The 27,342-nt window shown below is 52.6% G+C and overlaps 1 protein-coding gene across 12 annotated transcripts; it reads right to left on the bottom strand.

Annotated features, from left to right (window-relative positions):
* Window positions 1–1,704: 1,704 nt before the first annotated feature.
* CTSB (cathepsin B) lies at window positions 1,705–27,185 on the bottom strand. 12 transcript variants are annotated; one of them, XM_074000225.1, is made up of 13 exons: window positions 25,571–26,778; window positions 23,982–24,073; window positions 21,208–21,297; window positions 20,075–20,275; window positions 11,792–11,942; window positions 11,071–11,156; window positions 9,439–9,553; window positions 7,637–7,755; window positions 6,684–6,769; window positions 6,279–6,422; window positions 5,655–5,771; window positions 4,272–4,400; window positions 1,705–3,821 (listed from the first exon to the last, which is right to left on the bottom strand). In XM_074000225.1, the coding sequence occupies exons 5-13, from the start codon at window positions 11,915–11,917 to the stop codon at window positions 3,724–3,726; spliced, it is 1,020 nt and encodes a 339-aa protein (XP_073856326.1). In that variant the 5' UTR covers window positions 11,918–11,942; window positions 20,075–20,275; window positions 21,208–21,297; window positions 23,982–24,073; window positions 25,571–26,778; the 3' UTR covers window positions 1,705–3,723. The 12 variants fall into 12 exon arrangements, with proteins under 12 accessions (XP_073856326.1, XP_065374840.1, XP_073856325.1 ...); XM_065518768.2 differs by lacking the exon at window positions 20,075–20,275; XM_074000224.1 differs by lacking the exon at window positions 23,982–24,073 and having other exon boundaries at window positions 26,701–26,778.
* Between the last annotated feature and the right edge of the window lie 157 nt (window positions 27,186–27,342).

Below are 27,342 nucleotides of genomic sequence, written 5' to 3'. Positions count from 1 at the left end.
GTGGTGGCTCATGCCTGTAATCCCAGCACTTTGGGAGGCCGAAGCAGGCGGATCACTTGAGGTCAGGGGTTCGAGACCAGCCTGACCAACATGGCGTAACTCTGTCTCTACTAAAAGTACCAAAATTAGCTGGGCTTGGAACATGCCTGTAGCCCCAGCTACTCGGGAGGCCAAGGCACAAGAATTGCTTGAACCCAGGAGGCAGAGGTTGCAGTGAGCCGAGATCACGCCATTGCCCTCCAGCCTGGGCGACAGTAAGACTGTCTCAAAAAAAAAAAAAAAAAAAAAACTTGCGTATCCGCAAATTCAAAAGTAGTTGGCCATCTTGTATTTCTGTTTGCTAACCCTAGCAACACTACCCTCTACTCCTCACTTCTAATATAATTTTATAGCATCTCTGGCATAGAGTCTATTTGGATCCTACCTAATGGTGGAATATTTTAACTTTTCCTCAGAGGAGCCTCTGACCCATCTGAATCTAGGACCATAAACAACTACAATGGTTGGGAACAAGAGTTTGACGTCTGCATATGGGAACTTCTGGATGCCTGTGGCCAAGTGCGGGGAGGGCCCCTTCTTCCATCTACTGAGCCATTTCCCAGGGGCTCGGGTGTGTATAGGAGGAAGAGGGCGAGTCAAGCATGTGAACAAGCATTCTAGGTTATTCTTAGCAGTTTTGGAAACAGAGTTCTAAGACTGTGATTCTCAGACTTTATATCAGAATTGCCTGATTGCTGGGACCAAAGACTTTGACACAGTAGGTTTGATGGGGTGCCCAAGAGCTTGCATTCCTAAATTCTCAGGCAGTGTTCTAATCAGGGAGCAGTTGGAAAGGTATTCTGAGCTTGAATGTGCCTGGGAGACACCTGGGGTCTTGGGAGATGCGAATGCTGTTCAGAGGTCCGGCCTTCTCACACTGAGGAGAGCATTTCCTAACAGGCTCTCAGGTGACGGCCGTGCTGTGGACCACTTGAGTATGGCTGAGGCACATTAAAAAGGGCAAATTACTGCTTTCTTTAAAGAGTGGCAGCCGGGCACGGTACCTCATGCCTATAATCCTAGCACTTTGGGAGGCCAAGGCAGGTGCATCACTTGAAGTCAGTTCGAGACCAGCCTGGTCAACATGGCGAAACCCCGTCTCTACTAAAACTACAAAAATTAGCCAGGTGTGGTGGCGGATGCCTGTAATCCCAGCTACTTGGGAGGCTGAGGCAGGAGAACCGCTTGAACCCAGGAGGCAGAGGTTGCAGTGAGCCAAGATCACGCCACTGCATTCCAGCCTGGGTGACAGAGCGAGACTCCATCTCAAATTTTTTTTAAAAGGCAAAGGTTGGACTGCCTACCTATACTCTAATTTCTATTCTGGAGTGACTCTGGAGAGTCTAGATAAAGACTGAAAAGGCATTGTCACCTCCACCCGTCATGTCACTTGGACAAGAATCCAGGAGAAACTACTGAACTGAGGTGACAAAGTGATGACCATTGGGGTGATCTGAGGTGCATTAGAGCACTGGGCTCTGTCCCAGTCACAAACACTGCAAGGCAGGTGTTTCTAACAAAGCCTTAAGCTGAGGTCGAGATGCCCCACAATTCCTTCTGTCACTAGCCCATCCCCGCCGGCTCCATGCAGAGGCAGGGAGGGAGCTGCAGGTGGGGAGACGATGGAGGTGAGGGAGACAGTGCGCGTGGAATGATTCAACTCAGTTTGGGAGCAGGTAAAACTTTATTGAGGTTATGAATATACTCTAGTTGAAACCGGATGAGTGAGTGGTTATGAATTGTGGCTTTGGTAACCTTTGTTAAGCATCTCTTAAGTGCCATGATGAGCATAACCTTTCCTACAATACTCCTCAGATTTTCAGAGCTTATTTGATGTAGCTTCTGGTTCCTAACTTCTGAGTCACATCAGAAACCAAACTTCAATGCTTCTGGAAAGAGCTAGCCCCACACAACCTCAGTTGGGAAGGGGAGTACTGAGGTGTACCTTGGCAGGGCAATGGAATGATTGCTGGGTCTTCTAGTTTCCTCTGCACAGTTCTTTCCAAGAACTGCTGTAACAGGATTCTAAACCAGGGCTATGCAAAGCACTGGAGTTCTTGACCAGCAATGCAAACCAGTGGCATACAAATTCAAAATACTGTATACAGGCTGACGCCAGCCCAAACCAAGACTGGAGGGCATCCAGGGGGATGTGGTTCTCCACGGGATGGCATCTTGGTTATGTGAGATCACCAAGACACCAGGCCTATTTTATGAGCTGAATCCTCAGGCTGCTACTGGATTTGTGGCTGATAAAAAAGAGAGGCCAGGCATGGTGGCTCACGCCTGTAATCCCAACACTTTGGGAGGCCGAGGCAGGTGGACCACCTGACGCCAGGAGTTTGAAACAAGCCTGGCCAACATGGTGAATATCGTATCTACTTAAAAATACAAAAAGTAGCCGGGCATGGTGAGTGCCTGTAATCCCAGCTACTCGGCAGGCTGAAGCAGGAGAATCACTTGAACCTAGGAGGCCGCAGGTTGCAGTGAGCCAAGATGGCGCCACTGTACTCCAGCCTGGGCGACAGACAGAGATTCTCTCAACAACAACAAACAGAGCACAGCTGTGTTGTTAGTTCTTAAGCAAGGGCAAGCTTACCAAGGACTTAGAGAGAAGGTTGACGAGGACGACAGGGAACTAAGAGGGAGGGATGCCATGGTTGAAAACATGGCTGGGGCAGCGAGAAGTTAAGATGAGATCCCAAGAGTCGCAAGAACATGCAGTTCCAGGACGTAATTCTCTGCAGGGATGAGGATAGACGGCAGCCACAAGTCTATAGGCAGTGACAAATGATCTCTGAGATCCCATCAGAGTCGATTTCAAGATGGAGAAACCTTTTATTGGCACAGGCATTCCTTGTTAACTTGACAGGGTGAAGCAGTAATTCTTAAAAAACAGTAAAAGCTGGTTTCTCCTAAACTAGCTTCTTTGTGGTGGTAGAGACCAGTGGGTCAGAAACAAGTCCTCACCACTTGGTTTCGTTTTGAGCCGCGCCATTAGGAGGCAATCTGTAAAACTAGCACAGGTGCTCCCAGCTGTTCGACTCACTCACCCACATGATTAGCAGAGTGCACAAAAGAGAAGACTTCTATTAAAAAAGTATCATGCTGAGCACAAGATCAGAGAAGTTGTGACACTGCAAACTCGATAGATGCAGGGGGTCTGGGAGAATGTGGCGTTCTCCAAAGGGCTCCCAACACCATCTCTCCTCTGATCTTATAGCAAATGTGGAAAGCTACTTGCTTAGAGGTACTGGGGGCAACTGATGGGGGGACTTTCATCCTGTTAGGAACTCCGCTTTCCATTCCTGGGTCTCTGTCTTGCTCCCTGGAGATGGATGGATCGGGGAGGGGGCCACAGTCAGGTGGGGCAGCAGGCACTCCCTGTGGCACTGGTCTATAGGGGGAGGACGTGCTGTGCTGGCAGCAGTGGCTCACATGGCCTAACTGTCTGCACTGTAACCACAGGCTGGGATGTAGCCAGGATTTGGGGTGTGTCTCCTTGGAAGACAGCTCTGATGGCTGATGTGAGGTTTGGCCAATCCAGTCCTTCAAGCCCTGTCTAAAACTTGTATCTTACGTGAACTCAAAGAATAAAAGGCATTTCTACCCCCATCTCACCCCGATCCCTGACTGTATTCAGGGAAAACTCCCCCAGGCCTGGCAGGACAGGCCGACAGCAGATTAGATCTTTTCCCAGTACTGATCGGTGCGTGGAATTCCAGCCACCACTTCTGATTCGATTCCACAGTGATCCTGTCCTCTGAGGATTTTAAAGAAGCCTGGGAATAAAAAGTAAGGTGCTTTTTAAGTGTGACAAGGGTCAATCAATATATTCAGACTCATCCCTAAAAGACCTGGGAGTAACCACCAATCCCTGGCAGCTCCTGCTGTTTGCCCAGTAGCACAGCCCTCAGCACCATGAGGCTTCTGGAGGCAGCTGTGGGGCACACCTCCTGCCTCCTGACAACCCTCCTGCCCGGTCACCGCCCCCATCACGGCATCTGGCGCGATGCTGTGCGAACTGTGGCAGGCGTGGGCTCTGAAGCTGCTCGGGGTCTGCCCTTGCAGCAAAAGGAAACTCCTGGGTGCCTGGCACATAGGAGGAGCTCACAGCCTGGCCTTAGGTCTAGGGTTTGAGGCTGTGCAGCAGGTAGAACAGAGAAAGCCGAGACGGGCACTGTGTGTGGCTCACAATTCCCTGTTCTTGACAGGAAGGGGCCGCCACTCACCATTGTCACCCCAGTCAGTGTTCCAGGAGTTGGCAACCAGCCAGTATGGTGTGCCGTTCTCCACTCCCCAGCCCAGGATGCGGATGGCATGGCCGCCCATCATCTCTCCGGTGACGTGTTGGTACACACCTGAAAAGAACCGGCTGAGACCAAGACCAGGCCACTGGCCCGCACCCCACAGTACCCCCCACACTCCGCTGGTCACCCTCCGGGCAGGAGAAACAGCTTCCAGAGGGACCCTGCTGCTCCATCAGAAGGCTCCAGGGTTACCACAACACTGGGGAATATTAAATATATTTCTGAAGGCCCAACACACTCGAATCTGTTGAGTAAATATTAAAATAGATTCCTACAAAATGTGCTTGTTGGTTGTCTTTAAAAATAGAATTTCTAATACATTCTAGTTTGTAAAACATTTAATGTTAGGTGACAGATTGATCTGTTCTATACACTGGGATTCCATGTAAGTAAGGGTTTGTCAGAAGGGTTACACGGCTTAAAGAGTTTTAACAGCTGCTCCAGGTACACCCTGGAGAGGTGAGGGAGAAGGGCGGGCTGGTGGCGGCCAGTGCTAGCTGATGAGAAAGATACCGGCTAAGGGGTTCAGGACTCCCCAGCCAGTCTCCTGTGGTAGGGAAATCACTATCAAAGTGGAAACACATCTTTTAATAATATGGGCAAGGACTGTGCTAAGAACTACCATCTTTACAGTCATTTTTTCTTGCCAGAATCATCCTCCTTTGTCAAACTGTTGTTTTATATAGAGCTGAGAGCTTTGGAGTTTCCCATCTAGCAAAATATTAACGAGATCGATGCAGTCAGCAAAGACCGTTCATCTGGAGCAAGGGATTTCTAAGACAGGACTTGGGGATGGGGACTGTCCAGATTCCTTGGTTCGAGTCCCTACAGCACTGCCCAGGGCAAGGTCCCTGCGTGTTCATCCACTGGTGTGAGGCATGATCTAGGCCTTTGCAAAGACAAAGATGAAGAAAATGTGCCAGCCAGTGCAGACACAAAAGGCCTGCCGTTTTAACGGGAACATGCTGGTAAAGCAATGCAAAGCCATGAAGGCGAGGGCAGGCATGTCAGCCGCCAGGGAGGGAGGCGCTTCCACGGAAAACACATGTGAGCTGGACTCTAAGGGATGGGAAGGAACTAGCCCAGAGGCCCTGGGAGAGGCCTCCGGAATTCTGTGTGGTGGCACAGCAGGTGGAGAGACAGACTGTGAGGAGCCAGCCTGGTCCACAGGAGTGAGCCTGCACAGGAGGCCCCTCACAGCCGCTTCCCCAGCCCCTTGCCTGCCTACCCAATCAAGTCCTGTTGGCCCCCGGGCTCCCCTCCCCTGGAGGGTCAGCATGAGCCTCCACCGGTATCAGCGCGCACCTGACTTGTACAACAGGAAGTCCGAATACACAGAGAAAGCTCCCTCCACGGGGCCGTTCTTGTAGATCTCGGCCATGATGTCCTTCTCGCTATTGGAGACACTGTAGGAATTGTATCCTGGAAAACGAACCGAGCTGGCGGTTGGGGAGGGCGGTGACAGTGCCTTGTGCTGTGCCACCATCAGCCAGTCACTGATTTCTGGTGGCCTCCAGGGGAAGACTGTGCGTCTAAAGGGACTTGCCCAGCCAGGGGAGCTCGAGGAAGGCTCCCCTGAAGGAGTAAGGACGGGGCTGGGGCTGGAAGCTCAGAAGTGGGAGAAGGGAACAGTGAGCATACGGCCCCGGAAGAGGCCAGGATACCCCAGGACTCCAGGACATGCCACTCCCCTGTGAAATGAGGGCTTTGGTCCCTTCCAGCTTGGGAGGGCTGAGGCTGAGTTCAGGGTGGAACAGACAGCAAGTGGAGAGTGTGCTGCTTCCCCTGGCAAGAGGGCATCATTTCCCTTTCCTTCCCTATCCTAGGGTTCCTGGACCCCAAGGCTTCTCAGCTCTGACCTCTTCCCTGCAGCGCAGGGAAGGATGCAGCAGCTCCCCAGCCTCACGCGGCCGTGGCCAGGCCCCTTACCGTAGTGCTTGTCCTGTTTGTAGGCTGGGCTGTAGCCAGGCTCGCAGATCTTGCTACACTTGGGGGTATCACCCTCGCCCGTGCACGGGGGCCGGGAGCCGTTGACGTGGTGCTCACAGGGAGGGATGGAGTACGGTCTGCACCCTGATGGGACCCGGGAGAAAGTGGAGTCAACCGACAGCCCCCACCAAGAAGCCCCGCTGGGACAGGCAGACCTGGCGCAAGGCCAGCCTTGTGCCTGCAGCATGGATGCCAGGCAGGTCCTGCCAGAGGCCTGTGCACCTGCTCGCACCTTTCACCCGGCCCTCTGTCTCAACCTCCACTTTATAAAGGCAAATAAAGCCACGATGGTTAACTGCTTAAACAATCCATCTGGCCGGCAAGGGGCCGAGGAGAGACACTCACCTACATGGGAGTCATAGAGGCCACCAGAAACCAGGCCTTTTCTTGTCCAGAAGTTCCAAGCTCCAGCAGGATAGCCGCCATTACAGCTGAAAAGACAGCCTCTCATGAAAACCTCCGGAAGAAGCACTAGTGGCTCTCCAGGCCACTGCGCGCCACCCGCATGCCCGAGGTCACTCGTGGACCCGCCCCACCTTCAGCAAGTCGTGCAGCAGCCCTCCCAGACACCAAACCCTCCAAGGGACGCTCCCTAGATTAGCATAGCTTGCAGGAAATAACCCCCAGCCCCACCCCTGCCCACAAAGATCCTGGAGAGGACAGGAGGCTCTCCCGTTCGTGTCCTTCCCGGTAGAACAGTGATCCTCAACTGAGCGGACACTAAACTTCCCCGAGGTACTTACGAAAAGCCACCATTGGTGGTTCTTACGAGAGCACCACCAGTTCTCTGAAATGAGAACCGCCAGTGATTCTCATTTAACTAGTCTGGGGAGAGGCCCAGGCACATGTCTGAAGGCCTCAGGTGTTTGGGATCTGCAGCAGCGGGCGAACACCACTACTGCAGAACCAAGGCGAGGCTGGGCTGGGAAGTTCTGTGCCATCATCTTGCTGTTAAGGTGGCTCCATCCTCCTGAACTACACATAAGGAAATGCCCAGACTGCTTCCCCAAGCAGGAAAAAGGAACATGCGATGACACGAACCAGGCCGGGGTCAGACATTCCACCACATTTTCTGACACTGTTTTGCTGGGACACCACCCCTCAGACAGTTCTGCCGGGCCAGCCTTGGTTCAGGCACCTCAGGAAGCAACAGCCGTGCCAGGCCCTGCCTGCCAGACTCCCGGAGTCTCCCTGAAACACTTCTGACTCGCAGGAGTCCCAGGAGTCCCCTGCACTGAGAAGCCGGGGCCCAGGGTCTCCCAGCACTAAACCCGCTGCGGAAGCAGAGCCTGACTCACCCGTCTCCACACATGATGCCACAGCAGGTGAGCAGGTCCTCCGCCGACACCTCCACGCTGACGTGCGCATTGGTGTGGATGCAGATCCGGTCAGAGATGGCTTCCACAGCCCCAAAGGCCTGTAGGAACGAGTCCCACCGCACGAGGCTGCCACATCCGGGCTGGGCCCTCTGCCGCGGTCCCCTCAAAGGGCCACAGGGGCACCTCAGACCTTGTGGGCAACTGATCTCTCAACACCAGGGGAGGCGCCTGGGGCTCAAACTCAGCTTTCATTTTCTTTGGTAGAAATGGGGTCTTGCTATGTTGGCCAGACTGGTCTTGAACTCCTGGGTTCAAGTGATTTGCCCACCTCGGCCTCCCAAAGTGCTGGGATTAGAGGCATGATGAGCCACTTGCCCCGCTCTCCTGCCTCGACATCTGCCCAACTCAGCTTTTAAAGCAAGAGAGCCACCACCGTGAACCTCCGCCTGGGAACTCAGTTCATTTTTGAAATGTGTCAAATGTGTAGTTTTAGTTTGTATGTGTGTGTTTTTTACTTTTTTATTTTTATTTTTGGAGGTGGAGTTTTCACTCTTGTTGCCCAGGCTGGAATGCAGTGGCGCAATCTCGGCATACTGCAACCTCCGCCTCCTGGGTTCAAGCAATTCTCCTGCCTCAGCCTCCAGAGCAGCTGGGATTACAGGCGCCCGCCACCACACCCAGCTGTTTTGTATTTTTAGTAGAGACAGGGTAGAGACAGGGTTTCACCAGCCAGGCTGGTCTCAAACTCCTGACCTCAGGTGATCCGCCCACCTCAGCCTCCCAAAGTGTTGAGATTACAGGCGTGAGCCACCGCACCTGGCCATGTTTTTTTCTTAACAAAAAACACAGCTCACCCAGAAAAGAAATACTGTGTGACCCACTTGTATGAGGTCCCTAGGAGTCAAATTCAGAGACAGGGTGTAGGGTGGGGGTCACCAGGGGCTGGGGGATTGGTGTTAATGGGGACGGAGGTTCTGTCTTGCAAGGTGAAAAAGAGTTCTGGGGACAGATGGTGGTGATGGCTGAGCAACACTGTCAATGTACTTAATGCCACAGAACTGTACACTTGAAAATAGTTGCCGGGTGTGGTGGCTCACGCTCGTAATCCCAGCATTTTGGGAGGCGGAGGAGGGCAGATCAACTAAGGTCAGGAGTTTGAGACCAGCCTGTCCAACATGGCAAAACTTCGTCTCTATTAAAAATACAAAAATTAGCTGGGTGTGGTGGCACATGCCTGTAATCTTAGCTACTGGGGAGGCTGAAGCAGGAGAATCGCTTGAACCCAGGAGGCAGAGGTTGCAGTGAGCCAAGATCCCGCCACTGCATTCCAGCTTGGGTGACAGAGCACGACTCCATCTCCAAAAAATAAAAAGAAAAAGAAAATTGCTAAGATTATTAAATTTTCTGTTACGTGTATTTTACCACAATTAAGTGACAAATTAAGACAGCTCGCTGACACTAAAGGGAGGCTTTCTTGAAGCAGAGTAGCGGTGAGAGCTCCTGGTATTTGTGGACGGGGCAGCGTGTCAGGGGAAGGGAGCTGCTTTGCCACCCATACACGTGGACTTGCAATCTGCAGGATGCTCTGCCCGCCACTCTGCCTAATCCTTGCCATAATTCATGGCCAGAGAGATTGTGATGTTTGTATTGATGGAAACTGGGACTCAGAAAGTTTCTATAACTTGCCTTGTCAGAGTCGTCCCCACCCCGAATCCCCCAAGACTCCCCATTGCTGCTTCCTCTCTCTCCAGCCCCTCCCCCGCCGGCCAGCAGGGCCTTACCCAGCAGGAGCCACAGGAGCCCTGGTCTCTGATCTCTTTGATGGTGGGACACTGTGGCCATTGTTCCCGTGCATCGAAGCTTTCAGGCAGCTTCAGGTCCTCGGTAAACATAACTCTGGATAAAGGAAGGTCTTCATTATAAGCTCTCATCCCACAGCTCCCTCCCCAGTCCCTGCAAAGGCCACTGGGTTTAAGAGCAGTGACTGTGGCTGGGCCACAATCCCCTAGAAAGGAAGTGAGCACAAGAAGACACGCGGGAGAAGGCTGTGGGCAGGTGTCCCTGCGACTTTCACAAAACCAAAGGAAATCCCATTGCTCAATGCAACTAGCGATTTTTTCTTTGGGGATGGGGGGCGGGCTGGACAGAATTTCACTCTGTCGTCCAGGCTGGAGTGCAGTGGTGAGATCTCTGCTCACTGCAACCTCTGCCTCCTGAGTTCAAGCGATTCTGGTGCCTCAGCCTCCTGAGTAGCTGGGGTTATAGGCATGCACCAGCACGCCCGGCTAATTTTTGTATTTTCAGTAGATGGGGTTTCACCATGTTGGCCAGGCTGGTCTTAAACTCCTGGCCTCAAATGATCTGCCCGCCTCGGCCTCCCAAAGTGCTGGGGTTACAGGCGTGATCCACCATGCCTGGTCTGACTTGCGATGTTGTATGCTTCTTTCTAGGCTTATGTAATGGATTTTTAAAATGAGTTTATCCAGTCCAGATAGTGTTTCTTGCCCCGCTCTCCTGCCTCAACGTCTGCCCAGGATCCTCTCATCATTTCTCGTATCATCCCCATTGTGCAGAAGGCAGTGTCCCGCAACTTAACTACCCCATCCTCAAGTGGGAAGTGGCGCGGTCTTGGCTCACCGCAACCTCCGCCTCCCGGGTGCATGCGATTCTCCAGCCTCAGCTCCTGAGTAGCTGGGATTACAGGCGCCTGCTACCAGGCCTGGCAAATTTTTGTATTTTTAGTAGAGCCACTGTACTTGGCCTCATCTGGCTTTTCTTAGATTTTCCTTAAATTACTCAAGATTGAGTCTGCCCACATAGTGGAGACCCAGACCTAGTCTGTCACACCTAGGGCTGAGATACCTTGGAGAAGCGCAACAGAAAACACTGGGGGTGGCTCATGCTGGTAATCCCAGCACTCTGGGATGCCGACGGGGGCAGGTCACTTGCTGAGGCCAGGAGTTTGAGACCAGTCTGGCCAATATGGCAAAACCCGGTCTCCACTAAAAATACAAATATTAGCTGGGCATGGTGGTGCAAGCCTGCGGCCCCGGGTACTCAGGAGGCTGTGGCACGAGAATTGCTTGAACCCGGGAGGCAGAGGTTGCAGTGAGCCAACATTGCGCCACTGCACTCCAGCCTGGGTGACAGAGTGAGAGACCCTCCCCAAAACAAAAGAAAGCACCAGCATCTTCTCTACTAATAACTTGAGAAGGAAAAAATAAAATAAAAAGAAAAAGTAAATAATACAAATATGAAAAGAAGAGACAAGTGCTGTACCTCAAGCGGTGTCAGTAGCCCTGGGTGGCATGAGCCCTGCGGATGCCAGAGAGGCCTTCACTCTCCCACTTCCCACTGCCCCAAACCAACGCCCGCCACTCACATTACAGTGGCGCGGAGGAGTGGGCACTCACCTCTGGGGCGGCTTGGGCCCACCCAGGAAGGTACCACACAGCCTCTTCAAGTAGCTCACGTCCACGTTGTAGAAGTTGTGCCCGGCCTGGAAGAGAGTCACCCACTGACTGAGGGGTTTCCTGGGATAGTGGTGGATGGGCACGCTGCCCACACGCCAGGCCCAACCCAGGGAAAGCCAGGGGCCCTACCCAGCTCGAGGGCACGAGGGTTGGGGGGCAGTGGGGAACAGCCCAGAGTGACACACAGGCAGAGTGGGTGTCTCCCCTGATCTGCTCCCATTTGCTGACAATCAGAGACCCTCTCCGGCCCTCAACATGGCTCACTCCTCATTCCTGGTTCTCAGTCCCAGGGTCAGAGCTGGACAGAGACAAAGGGAATCAGGGGCAGGACTGATGAACTGCCACTCTGCCACGGCGGGCGTCACAGGGGCTAGCTGGTTTTGAACACTTCCAAAGCTCACCTACTCCCCCACGCACCTCCGCGTGCACACAACCATACATTCATACACATGCACACACACTCATGCACAAATACGGGGTATGGGACAGAGGAGGCAGGCGTGGTCCAGAGCCGTTGTGACTCGGGGTCAGGGCTGTTCCTCAACGGTCCAGGACATAATGTTCTGCGGGCCACAGTGAGAGTCAGCTCCCCATCCCTGGAGTCAGTGTGCACAGACCGACCTGGGAGGGGACATACGTAGGACGCAGCCCCACAGCCTACCTGCCACGTGGTGTTCTGTTTGTTGACATAGTTGACCAGCTCATCCGACAGGGGATGAAAAGAGGGCCTGCTCCGGGCATCGCCCAACGCCAGCAGGCAGCAGAGGGAGGCCCAGAGCCGCCACATGTTGGAAGCCAGATCCTAGATCCACCTGGAGAGGACAGAGGGCATCAGGACACCTCTCTGTTATGTGGGTCAAAGGCTCACACACACACGGGCACCGTCTCAGGCATCAGTGGACCCCCGTGCTCATCCTGGCCCAGGTGGAGAACTCTGAGGAGCTGAGGCGCCCATGGGCTCCCCGCCTCCCTGCCCTGGTGCCTGCAGCATGCCATGACCTCGTGTGTGTCCCCGGGGGCCAGGCGGCCAGAGCCAGGAGAGAAAGCCAAGGGGCTGTGCTGGACTAGACCGAGTCCAGGGCCTGCTCCACTAGTTTTAAACGGCCTTTGCATGGATTTGTGGAACAGCTTGAGAGACCTGCCCAAGTAAGTGACATGAAACAGTGAAGAGCCTGTCTGTGTCATTACGCCCTAAGTGGAACACCCATGGGACAGGGAAATGTAAGAAAAGTTAGAAAAGAAATGTAAGAAAAGACAGGAGTCCTAGTTTTGACAGGACACAGACAAACAAGCTTGGTGTGGGCTGGTCGAGGTGCAGGCTGAGAGGTGGGGCTGGGCTGGCCATCCACCCACTCCCGGGGCCTCTCTGGTTTTTCCAGTCAGCCAAGGGCTCTGCTTCCGGCTGCAGAGATGAGGCTTCTGGGAAGGAAAATTCTCACCTTGATGCCTCAGCCCTTTGATCTGCGACTGGCTCATGAGTCACAAGCCAGTGCTTTCCAGCTTGAACTCTGAGTCACCCTCCTGAGCAAGCAGCTCAACAAAATCAATACATGTCTCCTGGGTGCCTGCACCCAGGGCTGGAGAGAACCGCAGCGTGGGGAGATGGGTGAGGCAGGGGCTCCTGTCCCTCACTCCAGGGGCTTCCGCGGGTGAGTGAGGTGCTCTACCTCCCACAGGTCACAGGTCAACATGAAAGTCACAGGACTGTGGTGTCAGTGCTTAACAAACTGACTGGAACTATCTGAAGTTGTGGATTCTATCTGAAGAACAATTTAAACTGCATTGTTGCTTAAGCAAGAATTCATCTGGGAGAATAAATATATGAGGACAGCAAGACGGCTCTGGAAAAAAAATTCTTTTTTTTTTTTTTTGAGACAGGGTCTTGTTCTGTCACCCAGTCTGGGGCGCAGTGGCACGATCTTGGCTCACTACAGCCTCCGTCTCCCAGGTTCAAACAATTCTCATGTCTTAGCCTCCCAGGTAGCTGGGATTACAGGTGTGCGCCACCACATGCACCTGATTTTTGTATTTTTAGTAGAAATGGGGTTTTGCCATGTTAGCCAGGCTGGTCTCGAACTCCTGACCTCAGGTGATCCGCCGGCCTTGGCCTCCCAAAGTGCTAGGATTACAAGGATAAGCCACCGCACCCAGCCAGTGGAAAGTAGCTCTGACAGGAGCCCGGCCCTCTGGGGCAGCAAATGTATCATAAAACGCTGGGTGATGCCCATCAGCAGAGCACCCAACAGACCGCTCGGAAGCACCTCCTCCATGGAGGAATCAGCGTACCTAGGTGAGGCCAGAGACGAAACAGGACAGTGCTTGTACAAGTGGCTGCCTGCAGGCTGACTCTTCACACTGGACTCCTCACACACAAAAAGTACCACATGCAACACAGACTTTTGAGATGGAGTCTTGCTCTGTCGCCCAGGCTGGAGTGCAAAGGCATGATCTCGGCTCACTGCAACCTCCGCCTCCTGGGTTCAAGCGATTCTCCTGCCTCAGCTTCCTGAGCAGCTGGGATTATAGGCACATGCCACCATACCTGGCTAATTTTTGTATTTTTAGCGACAGGTTTCACCATGTTGGCCAGGCTGGTCTCGAATGCCTGACCTCATGATCCACCCACCTCAGCCTTCCAAAGTGCAGGGATTACAGGTGTGAGCCACTGTGCCCGGCCCACAGATCTTAATTATAAAGGTTTTATGAAAAAAATCAATGCCCTTTTAAAAATGGGCCGGGTGCGGTGGCTCACACCTATAACCCCAGTACTTTGGGAGGCCAAGGCAAGTGGATCACTTGAGACCAGGAGTTCAAGACCAGCCTTGACAACATAGTGAGACCCCATCTCTAAAGAAAATAAAGTTTTTTTTTTAAAGTAATGCTGGAGGAAAGCCTAGAATTGACAGAAAACATAGCCTTCAAAGGAAAATGCTTGCATTAAACTGAAAAGTCTCTTTAAAACAAAAACTGACAAAGCAGTACTAACATATACTTTGGGCTTCCTTTTCTTGATATACAGCAACACCCACCAGTTTCTAAATCTGCATGTCCTGGGACTTGGCAACCTGACATTTAGAAATGTATCCCACAAAATGCAAAGATACATGCACAGGAGTGCTCGCTAAATAATTTTTGCATTAGCAAAAGACCAGAAATGAAGCAAGTATTTAGTAACAGAGTAATTGTTAAATTATAGTAAGTGGTTAAATAGAATATGAAGCAACCATTAAAAAAGCAACTAGTTGGCCAGGCACCATGGCGCATGCCTGTAGCCGAGGTGGTTGGACCACCTGAGGTCAGGAGTTCAAGATCAGCCTTACTAACATGGTGAAACCCTGTCTCTACTAAATACAAAAAAATTAGCCAGGCATGGTGGCGCATGCCTGCAATCCCAGCTACTTGGGAGGCTGAGGCGGGAGAATTGCTTGAACTCAGGAGGCAAAGGTTGCAGTGAGCCGAGATTGCACTATTGCACTCCAGCCTGGGCAACAAGAGCAAAACTCCGTCTCAAAAATTAAAAAAAATAAAAATAAAAATAGGCCGAACACGGTGGCTCATGCCTGTAATCCCAGCACTTTGGGAGGCCTAGGTGGGCGGATCATCTGAGGTCAGGAGTTCAAGACCACCCTGGCCAACATGGTGAAACCCCATCTCTACTAAAAATACAAAAATGAGCCAGGTGTGGTGGCTCACACCTGTAATCCCAGCTACCTGGGAGGCTGAGGCAGTAGAATTGCTTGCACCCAGGAGGCAGAAGTTGCACTGAGCTGAGATTGCGCCACTGCACTCCAGCCTGGGCAACAGATAGAGACTTCGTCTAAAAATAATAATAAAATAAATAAATAAAATAAAAATAAAAAAGCAGCTAGTTGAAGTAAATTCTATTGTACTAACAAAGTAAAAATGCCCCAAGTCCCAGTGTTAAGTGGGGAAAAAGCAAGCTGTGGGTGACCGAGGACCATAAGCGTCTGACCCTTTCAACAATCTACACATGCAGGCACACTCCTGCTACTACACGCGAAATGCCGAGGACGATGTACAGTTGTCGGTCACTACAGTGGGAAGACTTTTTTTTCACAACATACTCTTACTTTTAAGAAAAAAAGAAAAAGTGACTATGTTCCTATTACTTCAGTTTCGTTTCTTCTAGGAAAAATAGTTGGCGGTGTTACTAAAGGCCCTGAGCCACCAAACTGATAAAAGGACATTTGGTTTAATGATTCCTCACAGCATTTCCAATTTGGTCTTCCTTCCCACCAATGAGCTTCCTCCCTGGTGACTTTGAGACAGGAGTCTCACTCTGTGGCCCATGCTGGAGTACAGAGGCGCAATCTTGGCTCACTGAAACCTCCACCTCCCAGGTTCAAGGGATTCTTGTGCCTCAGCCTCCTGAGTAGCTGGGATTACACGCCTGTGCTACCACATCTGGTTTTTTTTAGTATAGTCGGGGTTTCGCTATGTTGGCCAGGCTGGTCTCGAACTCCTGGCCTCAAGGGATCTCACTGCCTCAGCTTCCCGAAGTGCTGGGATTACAGGCATGAGCCACTGGACCTGGCCCCTAGCGACTTCCTTAATAATCTTCCCCTTTTCCGTGAATTGTGGGTAGGCAGCATCTCACGTGGTCCTGCGTGTCAGCGACCCATACAGCCTCCACACTGTGAGGTGAGCGTGTCTCGTGGGCAGACAGGAGTGTCCTCGGATGTCCCCGGGGGCTTTTGTGCTGTAGAGATGTTATTTTAAATAATAAGCCAAGTCGAGGATGGGAGCGTTTCTATGGCAACTTGAATTTTTAAACCAAGATTTCTTTGGTTTCTGTGGTGGCTGAGAACACAGGCAGCTGCCATGTCCAATGGCCCTCAGCTGCTGGATGACAACCTGCCACGGCTATTCCCTGGAGTCCCACAGGGCCCCCTCGCCACTTCACTAGTGGGCAACTTCCCTGAACCCACCCTTCTTTTCATGGTTCCCAGGCCCTCCCACACCTGCCTGTGCTCCCCACTCATTCCCAGGCTCCCTGGGCCCGCCACCACCAGCCCCAGGGTCCAGCCCGTTCCACTAGTCCCAGCCTGAGCGCTGGGAAGTTCTTTCAGTCCCGCACTTTGGCCCAGAGCTGTGGTGTTCCTGGCTTCTCTGCTCCTCCCACATGGCATCCAGGTTGGGGTTCAAGGGGCCGCCAGCCTGCTGCAACCGGCTGATAAAATGAGCCCCGCACTTGGAGTCAGGAGACCTGCATTTGGATCTGGCTCTGCCACTGACTAAATGGCACTCTTGGGGTCTGACCTTCTCCAAGCCTCAGTTTCACCACCTGTAAAATGGAGCTAGTAACCACCATGTCTCAGGTGGCAGTCAAGAATGAACTGAGGACTGAAGCGCCAGCACGCGCCTGGCGTGCAATGATAAGGTAGGAAGGGCAGTTGCTTCAGTGGGCTCTGTTCCCTCCCTCTCTTCTCTTCCTCCACCACTTCTAGCCCTCAGTTCACACTAAACCTATTCCAATAGGTCCCCAACGCCGAGAAGAGTTTTTTTTTTTTTTTTGAGACGGAGTCTTGCTCTGTCGCCCAGGCTAGAGTACAGTGGCGCGATCTCGGCTCACTGCAAGCTCTGCCTCCGGGGTTCACGGCATTCTCCTGCCTCAGCCTCCCGAGTAACTGGGACTACAGGCACCCACCACCACGCCCGGCTAATTTTTTGTATTTTTAGTAGAGACGGGGTTTCACCGTGTTAGCCAGGATGGTCTCGATCTCCTGACCTCGTGATCCACCTGCCTTGGCCTCCCAAAGTGCTGGGATTACAGGCGAGAAGAGTTTAAATGAAAAGAAAGTTCATTTGTTTGTTTGTTTTGAGACAGGATCTCACTCTGTTGCCCAGGCTGGAGTGCACTGGCATGATCACAGCTCACTGCAGCCTCTGCCTCCTGGGCTCGAGAGATCTGCTCCCCTCAGCGTCCTAAGTAGCTGGGACTACAGGCATGCACCACTACACCCAGCTAACTTTTGTATTTTTTGTAGAGATGGGGTTTTGCTATGTTGCCCAGGCTGGTCTCAAACTCTTAGACCCAAGTGATCTGCCCGCCTTGGCCTCCGAAAGTGTTGGGATTATAGGTGTGAGCCACCATGCCCAGTAAAACAAGCTCTTAACTTCAATTAACCCCAGCATTTAACATCCAAAAATGCTTCCACTCTAAGGGTCCCAAGACTGCTGAGAACCCAAAAAGTGTGAAGCCAGGCACAGAGGTCCTGAGAGCAGTGACCACCTCACTCCATCGTGCAACAGGCGCCTTTCTCTCCACAACGACACACATCTCAATCACTCTGGACAAATGCGGATGGTGAAAATGACAAGCTGGGTTGTTGACAGGTTCCAGGGTCTTTGCATGGGACAGCAACCCGCTTTCACTTCCCTTTGTATAGGCACACACTTCCCTTTTATTTCTTAATTCTGTGCTTTCTGCTCTGCTTCTTACAAGAGATGATGAACACAAAGTCCTTATTTCATGAGGGAAGGATGTGAACCTTCGCGTGCCACAAGAACCCTTTCCAGGATGCGGGCTGGTGGAAGAACAGCGGCCAGCAGATGCATCTCTAGACCTTGGTCAGCTGGGCTGCTTGGGCAGACCTGGGTTCCACTGCACCCCTCTGCCCCTTTTCCAAGTTGATCTTTGGGTTAAAAAAAAAAACACAAAAAAACAGAGAGAAAAGGGTGCTCCTCCTATCCTCTCTCTCCATACCTGCGGATGCTGATGTGAAAGCATGCTCCACGCCAGCTCTGTAGAATGTTGTCACGTGCCAAAAACAGCGCGTGGCCAGGAGAGTCTATCAACTAGAGCACCTTAACAGCACCCCAGACTACCTTGAAGCCGCTCCCAGGACAAATAGGGACCTTGAGATCCTGGAAGGAGGTGGAATGAAAAGTCAAAGGAGAGGAGGTGCTGCTAAGTCACAGGAGGTGTTCAGTCCTGACATCCTTAAAGAATCAGTTTTGGGCTGCCACCAAGCTCGAAAAAGAAAGCTTTCTGCCTGGGCACAGTGGCTCACGCCTGTAATCCCAACACTTTGGGAGAGCAAGACAGGCAGATCACCTGAGGTCAGGAGTTTGAGACCAGCCTGACCAACATGGCAAAACTCCTGTCTCTACTAAAAATACAAAAATTAGCCGGGCATGGTGGAGGGTGTAATCCCAGCTACTTGGGAGGCTAAGGCAGGAGAATCACTTGAATCCAGGAGGTGGAAGTTGCAGTAAGCTGACATCATACCACTGCAACTCCAGCCCGGGCAACAGAGCGAGACTCTGTCTCAAAAAACAAAACAAAACAAAACAAAACAAAAAGACACCAGACATGGTGACTCACGCCTGTGACCCCAGCACTTTGGGAGGCTGAGGCAGGTGGATCACAAGGTCAGGAGTTCAAGACCAGCCTGGCCAACATGATGAAACCCCCGTCTCTACTAAAAACACAAAAATCAGCCGGGCGTGATGGTGGTGCCTGTAATCCCAGCTACTCAGGAGGCTGAGGCAGAACTGCTTGCAACCAGGAGGCAGAGGTTGCTGCGAGCCGAGATTGCACCACTGTACTCCACCCTGGGTGACAGAGTGAGACTCTCTCAGGAAAAAAAGAAAAAAAAAGAAAAGGCTTTCTTACATGGTCACAGAGCCCTCAGGTAGACGGCACTCTAAATCTGTAAAGGATTTAAGGAGACAGGACATGTACACCTAAAATTTCCAAATAAGCCAAGTTGCTAGCTCCTGGCTGATAAAGAAAAAAAGTGAAAGAATTCTTAGCAAATCTCTCATGCAGTCTTTTGCTCTTCCACGTTCGCTGATGTGTGAATATACTGCTGGCTCCTCTCACCATTAGCTCTAAAGAATGGAAAGTTGGCTGGGCGCAGTGGCTCACACCTGTAATCCCAGCACTTCGGGAGGCCAAGGAGGTGGATCACCTGAGGTCAGGAGTTTGAGACCAGCCTGGCTAACATGGTGAAATCCTATTTCTACTAAAAATACAAAAAATTAGCCGAGCGTGGTGGCGTGCATCTATAATCCTAACTACTCAGGAGGCTGAGGCAGGACAATCGCTTGAACCCAGGAGGCGGAGGCTGCAGTGAGCCGAGATCGCGACATTGCACTCCACCTTGGGCAACAAGAGCGAAATTCCGTCTCCAAAAAAAAAAAAAAAAAAAAAATCAAAAGTCAAGTGCCTACATTTTGCCAGAAGCCACAAATGAAGACTGTGCTTTATAGGCCAGCAGAGCGGCTAAGAGCAGGGCAAGAGTGGAAAGGTGGGGAGACTGTGAAGGCTCAGTGAGACCTTCCCAGAGAACTTTGTTTCTTTATCTCCTACAAAAACTAGTCTTGGCGCTCACTGCTAATAACAGCAGTTGCTCCTGAAGTTTCCATCACTTAAATGCACCCACAAAACAAGACTAGCGAGTTTCATCTTCCCCTACTTCAATCTGCCAGACGTACCTCAATGCTGGAGCAGCCCTGCACTGGGTGGGAGTGTGCTGACCTCAAGTGTGCTCTGGAGTGACCCAGAGGAGACCCCAGAGACCTTTCCTTTTTGAGTATGAATCACAGCCTTGCTGTGGCCTCTGATGTGTTATGTCTTTTCCCCTAATGGAACTGTGGTTAGCAGATTCTTGGCTTATGATTAAATTAAGGACAAAAACGAAATCCAAAGGGCTCTCAGGCCTCGGTCTCATCAGTCTCCTGATGAACGGGCACCAGCAGCCCATCTGTCCCATGGAGCGGGCTCCCTGCAGCCTTAGCACCTGAGCAATTGAAAACCCGTCAGAAAACCCGCCCAGCACGCAGGCGGGCAGAGGCAGCAGCGATGCTCATCAGCCTTGGAGGCTTCCAGGGAACCAGGAGAAGCAGAGAAGCCCCACTCCACCTCCCTCACCTGAACCAGGCTGGCCACTCACAGGTCCTTCCCCGCGCTGCCCACCTATATGCAAAGCAGGTGCTGCAGGGCCAGCCCACGCAAGCTGCTCTCCATAGGCCTGAAGACACCCATGAGTGGAATATTGTACAAGGTCAGCCACAGCAACCCCACATCCTGCAGACAAAATGACTACCGTATGCTTGAAATAGCAGACACTACAAAGGCCCTCAGCAGCTGATTTGTTGTTGGTGGTGGTGGTGGTGGCTGGAAACAAGACAATTTGGTCAGTCAATGTTTTAGAAAGTTCTGAAAGCTTCTGCTCCCCAGTTCTGTTACTGACTTGCTCAGAGGCTGACAGAGCCAATGCATTCACCATTCTGCATCGGATACCAAAGGACCTTGGGCCTGCTTTATAAAAGCTTTTAGAGATCCTTTGAGATTGCAATGAGGTTAGTATTCTGTCTCTCTCCAGCCTGCAGAACACAGCGGTTCCCTAATTCAACCACGGGCGAGATTACACCAGGGCAGTCGAGGCCCTGGCTGACATGACGGCGAGCCACAGAAAGGCCTAGCTCTCGGATCCAGCTAGGTCCTGTTTTCCTCCCTTGGGGCCCTGGGAACAGATACTCATCTCGCAAGGCTGATGGAAGATGCAAGGAGACGTTCTTTTGCAAGTGCCTACCCCGCACCAGGCTCAGAGCAGTGCCATCTGGGAGAAACTTCCTCAGTCACTGGGAGGGTGAAAAGCTACCTCCTTATACATAGGACAGCCAAAATTTGCTGTCCCAGAGTCATCATTTCTATTTTCAGAAGTATCCTAATTTGGATGAAAAATAATGGCAATTGTACCCAGTGACAAGGCCTCAAAAGTTGATTTGTTCTGCTGTCTTGACTGCCAAAGCAAAGCGCGCCCCAAACACCAGGAGGGCTAGGTGGGTTGCGAATGGGTGGCAGGTGGCCCCCAGCACTCTGATGTGGTTTGATATACGCTTCCAACCCTCCAATGGGAGAAGCCTGTGGCTGGCACCGCCCTCCCAGGACTTGCGCAAGCCAGGAAGCTGCGTGACTGTGTGTGTGCACATTCTGCCGGAGTCCAGGTCAGCAGGTCAGAGGGTCATGACACAGCCCAGCCCTCCAGGTCTCCTAGGGCAGAATATCCAGATGTCTTCTACAGGGCTCTCTACTGGTCCCGTTACCATCTTGGCCACACTGGTCCCATCCTCCTCCACGCAAGCTTGCTGGTGATGCTAGATTATCTTGATGTCCAGACCAAAGAAGTTACTGGCCTGGTAAAGACAGATAACACAGTCAAGACTGCCAGCCACACATCCTTCTCAGCACCCAGCATTTACAAAACATCAGTTCTGGGCTGGGCACAGTGGCTCACATCTATAATTCTGACACTTTGGGAGGCCAAGGTGGTAGGATCAACTGAATCCAGGAGATTAAGACCAGTCTGGGCAGGATAGTGACCCCATCTCTATTTAGAAAATTAAAATTTAAAATAAAAAACAAATAGGCTGGCAGTGGCTCAGGCCGGTAATCCCAGCACTTTGGGAAGCCAAGGCGGGCAGATCATGAGGTCAGCAGTTCAAGACCAGCCCGACAAACATAGCAACACCCCGTCTCTACTAAAAATACAAAAAGTAGCTGGGCTTGGTGGCACACACCTGTAATCCCAGCTACTCAGGGGGCTGAGGTAGGAGAATCGCTTGAACCTGGGAGGTGGAGGTTGCAGTGAGCCGAGATTATGCCACTGCACTCCAGCCTGGCGACAGAGCGAGACTCCGTCTCAAATAAAAAAAGAAAGAAAAAAACCAGCACATACACCATCACTGACCAACAATAAAAACAGGAAAAATGTCACTCATTAACCCATTTATGCCAGAGGTTGCAACTTTTTGAATTGCTGCTGAGTAAAAACATCAGACCTTGGTGATGACCTTGAGCAGTACGATGTAAAAACTCCCACATGCTTAGCGTTCCAATAATGGAACACTAGGCATAAGTGGGTTAATGTTTTCCTATGGCAAAGATTAAATTTGAATTTCTGGTCATGAAATTAAAACAAGGGTACCACTTCAAATCCATCAGATTGGCAAAAATCAAAGTCTGGTAGTATCTAGTGTTGGTAAATGTCAGGAACAGGAACTCTGCATACGCTGGGCGTGTAAATTGATGCAACCACACTGGAGAACCCTTTGCCAACATCTAGCAAGACGGAAGATGAACACACCTCAGGACCCAGAACAAGCTCTCCTGCATTTGCCCTGCAGAAACTCTTCCAAGCATCTGGGAGACAGGATATTTACTGTAGCAGGGGATGATAGTGAAAACGAAATAATATAACTGTCCCTCAGTAGATAAACACACTGGGCACTTAAGACAAATGGACTAGAATTGGATGTATCAACAGAAATAAATCTCACAACCGTGAGTGAAAAAGGAACCATGTAATGGAACTGAAGTCATATAAACTTAAACGTTGTTTATTTTTTTTTTATTTTTATTTTTTTTTTTTTGAGACGGAGTCTCGCTCTGTCACCCAGGCTGGAGTGCAGTGGCCGGATCTCAGCTCACTGCAAGCTCCGCCTCCCGGGTTTACGCCATTCTCCTGCCTCAGCCTCCCGAGTAGCTGGGACTACAGGCGCCTGCCACCTCGCCCGGCTAAGTTTTTGTATTTTTTTTAGTAGAGACGGGGTTTCACTGTGTTAGCCAGGATGGTCTCGATCTCCTGACCTCGTGATCCGCCCGTCTCGGCCTCCCAAAGTGCTGGGATTACAGGCTTGAGCCACCGCGCCCGGCCCTTAAACGTTGTTTATACACTGATGCAGAGTTTTAAAAGTACAAAAAGGCCTGGAGTTGGCTCACGCCTTATAATCCCAGCATTTGGAAGGCCCAAGTGGGAGGAGGTAAGGGGATCACCTGAAACCAGGAGTTTCAGAGCAGCCCTGGCAACAGAGAGAGCCTGTCTCTACAAAGAAAAAAAAAAAAAGCTGGGTACCGCCTGTGCTCCCAGTTAGTTACTACTTGGGAGGCTGAGGTGGGAACCATATCGCTTAAGTCTGGGTGGCCGAGGCTGCTGTAAGCCATGGTCGCACCACTGCACACCAGCCTGGGAGACAAAGCAAGACCCTGCCATGAACCAAACAATAAATGAATGAATGAATGAATGAATGAATGAACAAAAAAATGTGCAGGAGAATTCAAATGAGTAGCAGCAGACAGGGAATAAAATGGCCCCTGGAAGAACCAGTAAACAGGCACAGGAGTGGTCTGTAGAGGCGGAGGATAAGGCTTGAAGCTAAAAACGAGATTAGTTAAAAGTCTAAACACAGGGCTGGGCACAGTGGCTCACGCCTGTAATCCCAACACTTTGGGAGGCCAAGGCAGGGGATCACTTGAGGTCAGGAGTTCAAGACCAGCCTGGCCAACATGGTGAAACCCTGTCTCTACTACAAATACAAAAATTAGCCAGGCGTGGTGGTGCATGCCTGTAATCCCAGCTACTCGGGAGGCTGAGGCAGGAGCACTGCTTGAACCTGGGAGATTGTGCCACAGCACTCCAGCCTGGGTGACAGAGTGAGACTCTGTCTCAAAAAAAAAAAAAAAAAAAAAAAGTCTAAACACAGAGTGAAATTTGATCCCTAAACCTCCTACCCCACACAAGCTAGGGTAAATATAAACTTTAACAACTATGCCAGGGCGCAAGGTTTGCCTCCCACACACTCTTTCTCAGGCAGCCTGGGACCAGACATAGAGACTGCTGCCTGCCACCCTGATGTCCCAGAGGCACAACACATCTGTACATGCCTCCCCTAGACTCAACTGCCTGCCACCCCAACCATCTCCCTTTACATGTACCATGTGGAAGTGCCCAGTAAATATCACTCAACAGCACATTTTTCCAATAATTTCCTTACACCAGGCCATCAAAAAGAGGCAGCAGACCGGGCGCAGTGGCTCATACCTGTAATCCCAGCACTTTAGGAGGCCGAGGTGGGCAGATCACAAGGTCAGGAGTTCCAGACCAGCCTGGCCAACGTGGCGAAACTCCCATCTCTACTAAAAATACAAAAATTAGCTGGGTGTGGAGGCGCATGCCTGTAATCACAGCTACTCAAGAGGCTGAGGCAGGAGAATTGCTTGAACACAGGAAGCGGAGGCTGCAGTGAATTGAGATCTTGCCACTGCACTCCAGCCTGGGTGAGAGAGTGAGACTCCGCCTCAAAAAAAAAAAAAAAAAAAAAGAGAAAAGGATAAGAAGTGGCATACCTGTAACTCCTCCCTCTCAATGTTTCAGTCCATATCTCGAAAGGAAGGTATATTATTCTACACAACCATAACTCATTAACAGATTTAAGAAAATCACCCCCACCCCGGCGTGGTGGCTCACACCTGTAATCCTACCACTTTGGGAGGCTGAGGCGGATCACCTGAGGTGGGAGTTAGAAAACCAGCCTGGCTAACATGGTGAAACCCCGTCTCTACTAAAAATAATTTTTTAAAATGCCAGGTGTGGTGATGGGCACCGGCAATCCCAGCTACTTGGGAGGCTGAGACAGGAGAATTGCTTGAACCTGGGAGGTGGAGGGTGCACCACTGCACTCCAGCCTGGGCGACAGAGGGAAAGTCTGTCTTAAAAAAAAAAAGAAAGAAAGAAAGAGAGCATCACCGACAGACATCCCAAGGCACCCCTGAAACGTGATCTCCCTTCATTTCCCAATCCAACCAAGAGCAACAGAAAATATCTGTTACCCCTAAAATGGGTGCAACTTATCTTCCAACTCCCAGGTCCCGCAGCTAGGGAAAGAAAAGAAGCTGCCTAGGAGAAGAGCCTCACCAAACTGCTAAATCAGCACCACATGGGCCGCTTCAACCTGGAGCCAAAGGGCTGCCACCCCTCGCCGCCTGACCAGTTGACAACAGGGCTGTCCTGAGCCAACATCCAGGAGAGCTGTTGGGGCGAGAGCTGTGCCAGGGCCGTGTCTGGTCTGCGTTGCCACCTGGGCCAAGAGACCTGTGCCTTTCCACCAGGGGATACCCCAGCTCCGGGACAAATGACCAAAAAGGAGAAGCCTCTGCTCTCCAGGAGACGTCTGACTCTGTCTTTGGGAAAGCTACACAGGGTGGGCGGCCCAGCCCCTTTCTCCAGGAGCTGGCGGGTTCTAAGTCACCATCACCAAGAAGAAACAGTTCTCCGCCAGGCCAGGCATGGTGACTCATGGGGAGGCCGCGGCAGGCAGATCACCTGAGGTCAGGAGTTCGAGATCTGCCTGGTCAACATGGTTAAAACTCATCTCTACTAAAAATGCAAAAATTAGCTGGGTGTGGTGGCAGGCACCTGTAATCCCAGCTACTCGGGAGGCTGAGGCAGGAGAATAGCTTGAATCTGGGAGGCGGAAGTTACAGTGAGCCGAGATTGCGGCACTGCACTCCAGCCTGGGAGACCGAGCGAGACTCCATCTCAAAAAAAAAAAAAAAAAAAGAACCGATGTTATGGAAGAGAAAGAGCAGCCCTTAACCAAGCCAACGCCCTCTTAGGCCTCTTCGCCTTACCTTCCTGAACGTTTGGACTGAAAGAGGGTGCATCTCAGCTATCCTCTCCTCCGGCGGGAGGCAGTGGGGATCAGTTTTTCTAGGCTACAAAAACGTGCCAGGTCTGCCTTTGAGCCCCACAGCATCGCTTCTCCAGTGGGTTTGGGGGTCTCTCCTCCGTTAGGAGGAGGGGTGTAGGGCCTGCGCTAGGATCCTTTTCCTTGCCAGCCTGCTGGCTTCCTCGATGCCTGGGGAAGGGGGTGACAGAGGCCCACCAAGAAGCCAAGTGCAATTCACTTCCAGCTGGGTCACCCACCCCAGCCTGCCTGCAGCGCCCCACACCCAGGCACCTACTGCTCCCCAGAGGCCAACTCCCCCCGGCCTCCAGGGCTACTAACCGAGGGGGAGGTAGGGCCCCAGGGACTCTGCCCGGCTTCCCTTTACTGGAGTCCAGGGGGCAGGGAGCGTCCCTGGCCTTCTCCCCACCCGGCATCCAATCGCCCATTCGCCTCTTGGTTTCGCAGCTTGGTTTCTCTTCCTGTTTATGGATTTAACTCCGTGCGGGTTCCTCCCCAGCCCACCCAGTGCCAGATCCCTGTTCAACAGGACCTGTCTTCTGGGGTCCCAGGAATTGTGTGGGATCTTGCGCAGAAAGTTGGCCAGGCAAATCCTTTGGAACGAGGGGGAAATAAACCGAAAATAGATGCCGGCAGATGCGATAATCTCGGCAGTTTGTCCCGGGGACACCGAGGCCCAGGCGCTGGGAGCGCGACCCCAGGCAGCAGCCTCCGGACCTAGCCGAGCTCTTCCTCGCAGGCGCCTCCCTCGGGGCTCCTGGCCGCCTCCCCGCTCCGGGGGCCGGGGTCCCGCGCACAGGCCGGGGAGGGGAGCAGAGGGGAGGGGGCTGGCGGGCGGGCCGGCGGGGCTGTTTTCTGCTTTTCTTGTCGACGCTTCGGAGTGCGCGGGCTCCCACCCCAGCCCGCCAGTCAGGGTCAGTCCCGAGGGTCCTGGCTCCCCACCTGCCCCCAGGAACGCCGCGGGGCCGCGCCTAGGCCCGACCGGGGACGCAGAAGAACCCGTCTCGGCGGCCGGTGGCACCGTCCCCGCCAAGGTCACTTCCGCCGCGGTGACCCCGCGCCCCCGGCACTCACCGAACGCTGCCGCCGAGAGTCTGCAGCCCAGCCTGCGCGCCGCGGAGCCGGTGCCGTTGCCGGAGCCCTGCAGCCGCCGTAGCCTGGGCCAGCCCCGGCCCTAAGTACCCTCCCGGTCCTGCGCCACGTGACTACCGCGCAGCCCCGCCCGTGCCCTCCCGCTGCCCGCGCACCCCGCTTCCCAGCCCCCACCTCCTCCCGCCACCTTCCGCCGCCCGCGCTCCCCTCTTCCCGGCCCCGCACCCCCCCACCCCTTCCGCCGGGGGTCAGGGGACACCGCCGGGGAGGGCGGGGGCCTGAGCGCGCGGGTTGGGGAAGAGGGGCTTGGAGCCCTGCGGGCCCTGGGTGGCGAAACGCTGCGAATTGGGGCCAGGGGATGGGGAAAAAGCCCCGAAAGGTGGTCCCAGAGCCCCCACCCCACCTAGAAAAGTCCCCCCGCCTCGCGGGACCGCTTCCGCCAGAACCGGCGCCGGGGATCCCTGCCTGCCGGGTTGGCGGGGGCGGGGTGGGGGAGAGGGCGCCGTCGCTTATTTCATTCATCAGAAGCCGCTGCAGGGGCTGGGGGTGGCGAGGCTGTGGACCCTACAGAACAGTCTTTAAACGCTCCACTTTGTTGTTCTGAGAACGTACCCACAAAACACT

Source organism: Macaca fascicularis, chromosome 8, assembly GCF_037993035.2.
Source record: "Macaca fascicularis isolate 582-1 chromosome 8, T2T-MFA8v1.1".
Classification (NCBI taxonomy): Eukaryota; Metazoa; Chordata; class Mammalia; order Primates; family Cercopithecidae; genus Macaca; species Macaca fascicularis.
The sequence above is the reverse complement of the archived record's forward strand: the minus strand, read 5'-3'. Positions and strand labels throughout refer to the sequence as shown.

What these genes read in the sequence shown, in the direction of transcription:
- CTSB (XM_045397842.2), bottom strand. Translation starts at nt 11,917, where the DNA reads ATGTGGCGGCTCTGGGCCTCCCTCTGCTGCCTGCTGGCGTTGGGCGAT. An exon ending in GCTCCTGTGGCTCCTGCTGG is followed by an intron (nt 7,756 to 9,438) that starts GTAAGGCCCTGC and finishes TCGTTCCTACAG; the next exon opens with GCCTTTGGGGCTGTGGAAGC. An exon ending in GGCATCATGTGTGGAGACGG is followed by an intron (nt 6,770 to 7,636) that starts GTGAGTCAGGCT and finishes CTGTCTTTTCAG; the next exon opens with CTGTAATGGCGGCTATCCTG.